At 42.9% G+C, this 12,186-nt stretch overlaps 1 protein-coding gene across 5 annotated transcripts in view; it reads left to right on the plus strand.

The window, feature by feature from the left end:
• tert (telomerase reverse transcriptase) overlaps positions 1-12,186 on the plus strand; it is a 43,066-nt gene that overhangs the window by 25,104 nt on the left and 5,776 nt on the right. For 3 of the 5 annotated variants that reach the window (XM_037542457.1, XM_037542461.1, XM_037542460.1), the window contains exons 4-12: positions 239-392; positions 1,654-1,821; positions 2,652-2,813; positions 4,040-4,129; positions 4,546-4,628; positions 6,023-6,139; positions 6,471-6,542; positions 7,604-7,789; positions 10,482-10,608. In XM_037542457.1, the coding sequence (XP_037398354.1) occupies positions 239-392; positions 1,654-1,821; positions 2,652-2,813; positions 4,040-4,129; positions 4,546-4,628; positions 6,023-6,139; positions 6,471-6,542; positions 7,604-7,789; positions 10,482-10,608 (1,159 nt within the window). Of the gene's footprint in view, positions 1-238; positions 393-1,653; positions 1,822-2,651; positions 2,814-4,039; positions 4,130-4,545; positions 4,629-6,022; positions 6,140-6,470; positions 6,543-7,603; positions 7,846-10,481; positions 10,609-12,186 lie in introns of those variants that run through there. The other 2 variants (XM_037542458.1, XM_017688720.2) reach the window with 2 other exon arrangements.

The raw sequence follows: 12,186 nt of genomic DNA on the forward strand, positions 1-12,186 counted from the left end.
TGATGTTCCTTCAGAATGTCCTGTCTTCTCTTTGGGTCTTCAGGCTTCTGAATGGCTGGCTCACGATTCCTCTGATCATCTATGACCATCTTGTAGCTGGTTGTCCACTTTTAGCTTCAGCTCTTCTGAGCACAGCAGTCTTTTCCAGTGAACTGGTTCTTCTGAGAATACGCCCAAAATAAGATCTTCGGTTTATTTATCTGGTGGTTTGTGCAGTGCATTTTGGGTACTTTTTCAGGGAACACCTCTCTAAAGGTCAGTTGGAGGCTCTGACCCCCCAGCAGGTGGCGTTACTGCCCAAAACCACTGTAACGTCCAGCATACGATTCATCCCTAAAACCAACGGGATGCGGCCAATCACACGGCTCACAGGCACCGGAGCTGCCCTGCAGGTGAGCCTTCACGCCTCTGCTACACATGAAAACATGCACTTTCTTTCCTGTTTATGAACTTTTCAGCAGAAAGCAGAGAGAGAGCTTGCCCCCATGGGCAGGTAAACCATAACTGGGGTGAGTTGTAGTAGTTGTTATTTTATTTTACACACACTAGGGGGCAGTGAGCACACTTGCCTGGAGCAGTGGGCAGCCCGTGGATAGGGCTGCCCACTGCTCTGGGCAAGTGTGCTCACTGCCCCTCGTGTGTGTGTTCATTAGTGTGCATCTATGTGGGTGTTTCACTGCATGGATGGGTTAAATGCAGAGGTCTAATTTCACAGTGTGCAAACACAGAGACAAATGGTTCTAAATTCTATTCTAATTCTTCTCTAGGAAGGGTTTAATAGAGTTGCGCTATAGGACGGGGTTAATAGAGTCGCACTCTAGGACGGGTTTAATAGAGTCGCACTCTAGGACGGGTTTAATAGAGTCGCACTCTAGGAAGGGTTTAATAGAGTCGCACTCTAGGAAGGGTTTAATAGAGTCGCGCTATAGGAAGGGTTTAATAGAGTCGCGCTATAGGAAGGGTTTAATAGAGTCGCGCTATAGGAAGGGTTTAATAGAGTCGCGCTATAGGAAGGGTTTAATAGAGTCGCGCTATAGGAAGGGTTTAATAGAGTCGCGCTATAGGAAGGGTTTAATAGAGTCGTAATGTAAGAAGGCCTTGATAGAGTCGTAATGTAAGAAGGCCTTGATAGAGTCGTAATGTAAGAAGGCCTTGATAGAGTCGTAATGTAAGAAGGCCTTGATAGAGTTGCACTATTTGATGTGTTTAATAGAGTCGCACTATGGGAAGGGTTTAATAGAGTCGCACTATGGGAAGGGTTTAATAGAGTCGCACTGTAGGAAGGGTTTAATAGAGTCGCACTGTAGGAAGGGTTTAATAGAGTCGCACTGTAGGAAGGGTTTAATAGAGTCGCACTGTAGGAAGGGTTTAATAGAGTCGCACTGTAGGAAGGTCTTAATAGAGTCGCGCTATAGGACGGGTTTAATAGAGTCGCGCTGTAGGAAGGGTTTAAGAGAGTTGTGCTATGTAGGAATGCTTTATTAGTGTCACATATCGGACTGGTTTAATAGAGTGGCACTGTAGGACTGGTTTAATAGAGTGGCACTATATGGGAATGCTTTAACACTCACGATGGAAAACGTTTATGGAAAGTTAACTACATTAAACATCCGCATTAAATTTTTTCAGTCATGTGTCTGTTTTCTCTTACAGCAGTTCCAGAGTTCTGTGAGGGACCTCCAGAACGTGTTGGGTGTGTGTGTGCGGGAGCGGCCATCTCTGCTGGGATCCACAGTGTGGGGGAGGCAGGACATCCACAGAGTGCTGAGCTCCATTGCACCCCAACACACAAACATGCGACACCCACTGTACTTTGTTAAGGTCTGAACTAATGCACTCACAGTCTTACTGTAGGAAAAATTTAATACAGGCATACTGAAGGAAGTATTAATGCAGTCACAAAGGAAGAGGAGTGTAATGCAGTCACCTTATATGAAGAGTTTAAGAGAATCGCACTTTAGGAAGTTCTTAAAGGAGTCACACTACAGGAAGGCCTTGATAGAGTCGTAATGTAAGAAGGCCTTGATAGAGTCGTAATGTAAGAAGGCCTTGATAGAGTCGTAATGTAAGAAGGCCTTGATAGAGTCGTAATGTAAGAAGGCCTTGATAGAGTTGCACTATTTGATGTGTTTAATAGAGTCGCACTATGGGAAGGGTTTAATAGAGTCGCACTATAGGAAGGGTTTAATAGAGTCGCACTATAGGAAGGGTTTAATAGAGTCGCACTATAGGAAGGGTTTAATAGAGTCGCACTATAGGAAGGGTTTAATAGAGGTGTGCTATGGGAAGGGTTTAATAGAGTCGCACTATAGGAAGGGTTTAATAGAGTCGCACTACAGGACATGGTTAGTATGGTTGCACCACATGTAGGGTTTAACACAGTTGTACTGAAGAAAAAATCAATACATTTGCACTGCACAGAGCACTTAGTGCTCTCACACTGTAGAAAGAGCTTCATAGGGTCGCACTTAACCGGTTAATACGGTTACACCATAGGAGATGTTTAATATGGTTGCATTGTATGAAAATCAATACATGTGTACTGTTTTGGAGCAGTCACACTGTAGGAACCTTAATAAAATCATACTGAAGGAAAAGTAAACATTATTAATTTCATTTATAGTGTAAATCCCTCTCTCTGCTGCCTGTAGGTGGACGTTAACGGTGCGTACGATAGTCTTCCTCATGCTAAGCTGTTGGAGGTGGTGGAGGAGGTTCTGGGTCCAGTTCAGGATTACTGCTTCTCTCTCAGGCACTACGCTAAAGTGTGGAGGGATTCTACACTCGGCATCAGGAAACAGTTCTGCACCAAGGTACCAAGACCAGACCTTGTAATGGTTTGGAGTGGAGATCAGATTAGATATTATTCCTATTAATAAACGGTTTATGTCTAAAAGCAAAACTCTTCACACTAGCTGTACATTATAATTAGAACAGCATCTTATAGTAATGAATTGCTTGTTAAGGCTTATTTTGTGTGCCCACTGATGGTGCAACACACATTCCGAGTGAAATAATCATGAAAAATGGATATTGAGTGCAATTATATGTAACCCCATTATTTAATTCAGTAGAACAGACCACATGCAGGGTCAAAGTCTTGATTATGGGTCGTTCTACAGAAGCGTCCACTTTTTGTCTCTCTATAGGAGTCACTGGTGTTACCAATCCTCACCGGTGTTGCACATAAAAAGGAAACACCAGAGACGTTTTCAATGATCAATGCATTTTGAAAAATAACTGCTACAGAACATCAAACCACACGCTGTCCATCAGGGAACGTCCTCTAAAATATGGAATTGAATCCGTTTGTGTTTCTATTTTTTCACAGTGACCTCAGAATAAAGTCGGTCACACCAGTGACGTCAGCTAGAAGCTCCATATGAGATCATGAGCTGAATGAGAAGATCTCTGAGAACTGAGAGACGCAGTGGACTCACCATGAGCTTTTCTCCACAGATCCTCAGAAAACAGGTCAAAGGAGGTCGAGTGACGTCATCGGCGTGACTTTTATTTCAAAATGAGAGATTTTTGTTATACAGTAACACCAGAGACACGACTCCTGGGGAAAAATATTCCCCTATAATATAATATTTCCCTCTACATGACTATGATTTCATAGTCATGTAGAGATTGTTGTAGGTAAAATTGCAAAATTTAAAATTGTACCTCAAAATATGTCCAACCACGACTGCGTGGACGAGCTCTTCTGGGGTGCTTGGAATTCAATATGATTGATTTTAAAACCAGTGTTGCTAAATTGAGGCGTAGGTGTAGGTGGTGGAGGAGGAAGGTGTAGTTGTTAAAATAACTTATTGTTTTATTTTAAAATGTAAATAAATTGCAACCCTAAGATGTTTTTTTGTGTGAAAGTGTAATAAATCTGTAAACGCTAGCGCCACAAAAATGGACGTTTCTGTAGAATGACCCATATAATCTGAGGTCAGCAAGTTCCCGTGGGATTTGCTGTATACTGTGTTGACCAGCATTAAAGTCCTTGTGTTGAGCTGTGTGAAGTGCATGTGTGCTGTGTGCTCAGGCCGACACCTTCGAGTCGTTGAACATGAAGGGGTTTGCTGTGGAGGAGCAGAACAGCGGGAGACTCCACAATGCCATTCTAGTGGAGAGGGTCAGTGTCCACCTAGCTGTTTATGGTGTTTTTCCATTGGGCAGTCCTGTACGAGGACCTGTATCTCGATTATCTGTAGTGCGGTGATCACCAGCCCTGGTCCTGGAGATCTACCTTCCTGCATAGTCTAGTTCCAGCAGCAGTCTGCCACACCTGCTCCAGCTGATTCATCTCCTACTGAGGTTCTCGGTTGGCTGGATGAGATTCGTTAGTGTTAGGTAAGGGCGGCAGGAGCATTTTAGATGTCGGTTGGAGTTAAACTCTGCAGGAAAGTAGATCCTTGATCACTTATTATCCATCATTCACTGCTTCAGATGGCACTTTATTCATGGAAGGACTCCACAACCATTAATCAGCATTATTTATTATAAACATTGTGTTGAAATGTGAGTTTTGTGCTGCTTGGTGTCTTCCAGTACTCCATGGAGGTGACAGGTGTGGACGTTCTCCAGTTTTTTAAGCAGATGCTGAGCAGCTATGTCATTCAGTATGACCAGAAGTACGTCCACTGTCACCATCTCAGCCTTCACAAACCACCTCACACACACACAGTCTGTTTAATGCTTGTATGTGTGAGGAGTTTGTCAGAACAAACATAGTAAACCAGCGTTAACAGTGGTATGTTATGGGGCTGGACACAGGTCTGGCAAGCTGTTTCTGGACAGTGACTGTTGTAAAGAGTCGTGCAAATGATGAATTGGACTGATTGTGACTGTGTTCATGTACAGTTGTTGAATAAATACTGCAAGACAGTAAAGAAAAAAGCAAAATCACACAATTTTAAAAATAATTAAAATTAGGTAACATGCAATAGATGATGAAGTGAAAATATAAATGAAATTTGCTGTTCATTGTAATGGTGGACTAATCAAGCAGCTTCACAGCCTCACGCAGAGTGAAAGAAGGCTTGAGTCTCGCAATATTTCATAATTTGTAGAATCGCACCAGAGTCATGTCACATTTCAGGCAGTTAAAAGCTGTAAATAATGGTTGGCCGTTTCGTCATGTATGTTGTCAGGGTATCTAGACACCTGAGATCAAGTGGAAAGCTGTAGCATCAGCAAAGCAATGAAAAGTGACAACAGGCTGATGAAAAGGCTTACCCAAAAGAAGCCTATGAATGCAGAGCAGAATAGGGCCCAGTACTGAGCCCTGGGGTACACCTGAAGCAATCGAGTTAAAACATGAAGAATATCCACTAAAGGTCAAACATTCTTTCCCTCAATTCAGACTTGGATTTAATCCAGTGTAGGACAATGCCTGAAATCCTAATGACCTGCATGCTCTGTGAAAAGAACTGCGTGGTCAACAGCATCGAAATAGGAAGGTTAGAAGAACCAGAATCAGTCACTAGTAGATGATTTTTCAAGGGTTACTTAGAAAAGTTCTATTTAGAACCATGATTTCTGAATTCCATGTGCATGCTTCAATTTGTGTTGTATAGGAGGTTCTCTATGGAACCTTTTTCAAAATAGTTCTGTATCGAAAGGAGTTCTGTTTTTACACCGAAAGGAGTTCTGTTTTTACATCGGAAGGAGTTCTGTTTTTATAAGCTTGGCATTGTCACAATAGCAGAACCCTTTTTGACGCTATATAGAATTCTTTGCAAAGTGGTTCTATATTGAAGAACCATTTCACCATGCAAGGAACCATTTAAGCCTGCAAATAGTTCTACATTTAGAACTCGTGGCTCCCCTTACTAGAGACCCCCCTTTTTCTGTAAGGATGTACTGTTAAGATGAATTCCTTGTGAAATCTAGCGTGGCCAATTAAACACCTACCTGATTCTGACCCAGTCTGTTGTGTTGACCATTCATTTGACTGTTGCTACTCTCTATTCTGAGTTACCCTGGAGGAAGTGATGGTGCTCTATAACCTCTTTGCGTGTTGTAGGTGGTTCCGCCAGGTGCGTGGGGTTCCTCAGGGTTCTGCTGTGTCCACCATGCTGTGTAACCTGTGCTATGGTCACATGGAGAACTCTCTACTGAAGAACATCACAGAGAAAGGAGGGTGAGTCAAGGACCAGGTGCCCCATCAACACCTGTAGACACAGGCATCACCTTACAGCTCAGCTGTTACCCCTTAAACACCCAGGTGCCACCAGCTGATCCAGACTGATCATCAATCATATCACTCAGTAATAGCTCAGTTAGTTCGCTTTCTAAATTACTGAACGATAAGCTTTAGGGTGTAATACGCCTGGACATTCAAGAGGTAAACTCACTGGATTACAATATATGCTGATCACATTCACAGTCATTCTACCGGTTCTGATATCAGCCTTAGCTGTACCATTCCCACCCACTAGATGTCGCTATTACCTTTTTCTACTGTTCTGCAGGTGCCTGATGCGGCTGGTGGATGATTTCTTGCTCATCACCCCGAAACTGAGTAAAGCAGTGCAGTTCCTGAAGTAGGACTTCAATAAATTTTCCTTCAATAAACCTTCTTGTAGTCTTCCTTTAGTGTGACTGTACTAAAATCGTCTTGTAGTCTTTCTATGGTGTGACTGTACTAAAGTCTCCTTGTAGTCTTCTTATAGTGTGACTGTACTAAAGTCTCCTTGTAGTCTACTTATAGTGTGACTGTACTAAAGTCTCCTTGTAGTCTTCTTATAGTGTGACTGTACTAAAGTCTCCTTGTAGTCTACTTATAGTGTGACTGTACTAAAGTCTCCTTGTAGTCTTCCTATAGTGTGACTGTACTAAAGTCTCCTTGTAGTCTTCCTATAGTGTGACTGTACTAAAGTCTCCTTGTACTCTTTCTATGGTGTGACTGTACTAAAGTCTCCTTGTACTCTTTCTATGGTGTGACTGTACTAAAGTCGCCTTGTAGTCTTCCTATAGTGTGACTGTACTAAAGTCGCCTTGTAGTCTACTTATAGTGTGACTGTACTAAAGTCTCCTTGTAGTCTTCCTATAGTGTGACTGTACTAAAGGCTTCTTGTAGTCTTCCTATAGTGTCACTGTACTGAAGTCTTTTTATAGTCTTCTCATAGTGTGACTGTACTAAAGTCTCCTTGTAGTCTTCCTATAGTGTGACTGTACTAAAGTCTCCTTGTAGTCTTCCTATAGTGTGACTGTACTAAAGTCTTCTTGTAGCCTTCCTTTAGTGCGACTGTACTAAAGTCTTTTTATAGTCTTCTCATAGTGTGACTGTACTAAAGTCTTTTTGTAGTCTTCTCATAGTGTGACTGTCCTGACGTTGTCTTTTAGTCTTATTGTTTTACTCTATTAGAGTTGTTCTTTAGTTGTCCTTATGTTGGAACAGTATTAAAGTGTTCTTGCAGTCTTCCTATGTTGTGATTGCATTGAAGTCTTCCTACAGTGTGACTGCATTAAGTCTGTATTAAGCTTCAATACAATACAACACTCTTAAAGCACCTTTGCCTCTGGGTTTGTCTATCTCTCTGACTGTCTATCTCTCTACCTCTGTCTCTCTACCTGTATCTCTCTATCTCTCTCCTTATCTCAGGACCTTGCTGGCAGGTGTTCCCGATTACGGCTGTGAGCTTAACCCACAGAAAGTGGCTGTAAACTTCCCTATTCGTGACGAGCTTTCACTCCCGGAGTTCACGGAGCTTCCCCTGCAGTGTCTGTTCCCCTGGTGTGGCCTGCTGATTGACACCAGCAGCCTGGACGTCTACAACGACTACTCCGGGTACCTGCGCCCTGCTTTTTTGTCTGACGGGGCTTAATCGCACCTGGATATCGCAGGTTTGATCAGGCTTGGTGTGGATTCTAGTTCATTTGGTTAATTTGATGGTGATGCAGGGCTGTTTGCTGCTGTAAGCTGTAGCGGTAGCACCTGATTAAGGCCTGATTAAGGAAGGCTCAGTGCTTCTAAATATCAAAAAAAGCAGAAATTTCTTAAAGAAGGTTTTTATTCGTTTATTTTGTGATGTATTTTATTTGTATAGAAGACTCTTTGTCCTTCATATGTGGTGAAACTGCATTTATATGTATTTAAATGATATAATCCTGATGAAAAGGAGTCATGAATCCAAAGTAATATGCCAGGGGTGGGTGGCAGGACCCTCCAGGTAGAATAGCCCTGATGTATCATACCACTCCAACGTCAGCTGGGCAAGCCAACTTGAGCCCAGTAGCATGGCATTAATAATAGCTAGCTCAGGCAGCCAGGTAATGAACTAGAAGAACGAAATGGAGCCGCATTGTCAAACGAGCTGTTACCCAATAGAAATAGGAGTAAAAATATTCTGGGATTATCTTACAGATACGCCATCGGGTCGAGGATAAGAGGCTTAGCAAGCTCCAGATCAAAGCCTGCGATGGAGTGCTTTGGTGCCTAAAGCTGTGACACGTTTCATGGATGAGCAGAGTCACTTACACAAATGTGATTGAGGCTCTGAGCAGTTTTAAGCTGCGCTAATCGTAACAAAACCCACTCATATTCCTCTGAATTCATCGCTGTCACTCTTAATGAGCTGCAGTTTGGCCTTTTACCTGCTGAATCACCCACACCTGCTCTAACCCCCCCCCCCAGCGCTATCAGGGCAGCAGATCTGGACCGACTGATGCTGTGTTTACTCTGCTGATGTCATCATTACATAAAACCATTATATTGCTGAGTCCACTGACATTGTCCTTTATCTCCTCCTGTCATCTGGGTTATTGCTTTATTGGTTATTGTGATCTATAACATTTATCATTGACATACTCGATGTGAAACACACTATATAGACAAAAGTATTTGGACACCCCTCCTGATTGTTGAGTTGAGGTGTTTCAGCTGCACCAATTGATAACAGGTGGATAAATAAAGGCTTATTGTCTTGCAGTCTCCATAGACACACGCTGGCAGTAGAGGGTCATGCTGAGGAGCTCAGTGACTTTAAACATGGCTCTGTCATAGGATGACACCTCTGACACTGGTCAGTTTGCGATGTTTCTGTCCTGCTAGATCTGCCCCAGACCACTGTAAGTGCTATTACTTTGAAATGCAAGCATCCAGGAGCAACAACCGCTCAGCCGCAAAGCGGTAGACCACGCAAACTCACAGAGTGCTGAACCTCACAGTGTCGATCACCAATTGAATCACTAAAGGGCTCCAAAACTGCCTCTGGAAGCAACATCAGCAAAGGAACTGCACATTAGGAGTTTCATGAAATGGGTTTCCATGGCTGAGCAGCTGCACACAAGATCACTATGCGCAAGGCCAAGCGTCAGATGGAGTGGAGTAAAGTGCCAGCAGTGGAGATGCGTTCTGTGGAGTGACCGGCTTCTCTATTTTTTGGCGACTGCCAGGAGAACGTTGCAAAGTTTGGTGGAGGTGGGATGATGATGTGAGGTTGTTTTTCAGGGGTTGGTCTAGAACCCTTAGTTCCAGTGAAGGGAAACCTTAACGCTTCAGCAGAACCAGACATTTTGGACAATTGTACACTTCCAACTTTGTGGGAACAGCTTGGGGAAGAACCTTTCCTGTTCCAGCATGAACCAAAGCAGCTCCATAAAGTGTTTTTAAGTTATAAATATGAGTGAAAAGTTACATAATCATAAACAAAAATAGGTTTAAAATGTATTCAGACACCACAGATCAATAATGTTAGGCTTTTATTGTGAATTCGTTGTTGATGGAGCTTCTGCTCTATGAAGTCACTTGAAGCATTGTAGTTCTCCGAGGTGACGCTGGTCCTTTGATGGGCTCCCAGGTTCAGAATCCTCCATAAATTATCAGTGGGCTTCAATCAGTAGATCAGCTCAGTCTTGCAGCTCCTGCAGCTCCTTCAGCTTCTTCAGAACCCAGTCTGGACTTGCTTTGGCTGGGTGTTTGGGGTCTTCGTCCTGTTGAAACATCTTGGATTGAGTTTCTTGGCTGCTGAGATTAAATTCTCCTCTAATATCTGCCACATCGCCCCACTAATGTTTCCTCCAGTGCTGTTTACAGAGAAGCAGCTCCAGATCATGATGCTCCCACCACCATGCTTCACTGTGGGAGCTCTCGGGATCAGACGCTTCTGTCTCCAACCATGACTAGCTGATTAATTGCCGGACAGATCAGCTGTGGTTCCATTAGTTTTCCACTCACATACTATCAGCCCAGTTGTTCTAACAGGGATGTTTAAGCCTCTGTATGTGTTCTAACAGGGATGTTTAAGCCTTTTTTCTTCTGAACGTTGTTTAATAAGGTTCTCCCTGCGCCATGATTACTGTTCTCCAAGCTTTGGAAAGATTTTTTATAACGGCATCAGAGGCATCTATCATATAAAATCAATACAGTGAATACTTCTTTTCCTCGCTGTATGGAATAATTAAAACAGTCTGTTTAAGTCTAAACTGAACGGTGTTACTGATACCGATGATATTGACAGTCTTTGTCTCCACCCCCTCAGATACACTGGCCAATCACTGCGCTACAGCCTGACATTAGGCTCCTCCCCCTCAGCGGCCGTATTCATGAGGCAGAAGCTGCTGGCCATCCTCCGGCTGAAGTGCGACAGCATCTTTCTGGATCTGCGTGTGAGTTTCGGACAATCACGAACGTCCAGCTGTCTGTAGTAGAATGATATAGAGCAGAGGTCACTAATAGGTGGACCACGGTCTGAGTCCAGACCCAGACGCTGTCCTACGTGGACCTGGACCTGTAACGGATAAACTATGGAGAATTATTTAATTTTGATGGGGTGGTCCTGTTTTAATGGGCGGAGCTTTTACAGTAGCTTTAGCAGCCGGAGACTCACAGATCAATCACATGTACTGTATCACCCGTGATGCTGCTCAGCCAATCAGATCTGTGCATTACGATGAGCTCAGAGACACTGAGAGTCAGTGACACCACTCAGGGACGAGGAGAGAAACAGCAGTCAGAGAAGAAAGTGAGTCAGAGGGAAGTTATTCCACATGACGTGATCTAAAAAGAGGAAACTGACAGTAAATGTTGGTGAAATCTGACCGAACTGGACTTTATTCGATCTGATGTTCAGTAATGTTGTTGAAATCTGACCGAACTGGACTTTATTTGATCTGATGTTCAGTAAATGTTGTTGAAATCTGACCGAACTGGACTTTATTTGATCTGATGTTCAGTAAATGTTGTTGAAATCTGACCGAACTGGACTTTATTTGATCTGATGTTCAGTAAATGGTGTTGAAATCTGACCGAACTGGACTTTATTTGATCTGATGGTCAGTAAATGTTGTTGAAATCTGACCGAACTGGACTTTATTTGATCTGATGGTCAGTAAATGTTGGTGAAATCTGACCGAACTGGACTTTATTTGATCTGATGGTCAGTAAATGTTGGTGAAATCTGACCGAACTGGACTTTATTCGATCTGATGTTCACTAATGTTGTTGAAATCTGACCGAACTGGACTTTATTTGATCTGATGTTCAGTAAATGTTGTTGAAATCTGACCGAACTGGACTTTATTTGATCTGATGGTCAGTAAATGGTGTTGAAATCTGACCGAACTGGACTTTATTTGATCTGATGGTCAGTAAATGGTGGTGAAATCTGACCGAACTGGACTTTATTTGATCTGATGGTCAGTAAATGGTGGTGAAATCTGACCGAACTGGACTTTATTTGATCTGATGGTCAGTAAATGGTGGTGAAATCTGACCGAACTGGACTTTATTTGATCTGATGTTCAGTAAATGGTGGTGAAATCTGACCGAACTGGACTTTATTTGATCTGATGTTCAGTAAATGGTGGTGAAATCTGACCGAACTGGACTTTATTTGATCTGATGTTCAGTAAATGGTGGTGAAATCTGACTGAACTGGACTTTATTTGATCTGATGTTCAGTAAACAGTCTATGGCACTGAGTCAGGATGCAGGTTAGACATTGAGTTTCTGGACCTTCGCTTGGGGAATTTTCCTCTAACTGGACCTTATTAAATTTTACTGAAAGACCCCGATGCAGAGAAATATTAACAGGTACATTCTACCCTGTGATTGGCTGAGCAGCATTCTCCGAGACCCAGTAATGACGCCTGTGGCGCGTGTTAGTCAGCTGATCAGAAGTGCTGTTATGCAGACTGTATGCAGGAATTTTCCACAGTCATATGATATGATAGTAATATGATCAA

Source organism: Pygocentrus nattereri, chromosome 11 (genome assembly GCF_015220715.1).
Source record: "Pygocentrus nattereri isolate fPygNat1 chromosome 11, fPygNat1.pri, whole genome shotgun sequence".
In the NCBI taxonomy this organism is placed as follows: domain Eukaryota; kingdom Metazoa; phylum Chordata; class Actinopteri; order Characiformes; family Serrasalmidae; genus Pygocentrus; species Pygocentrus nattereri.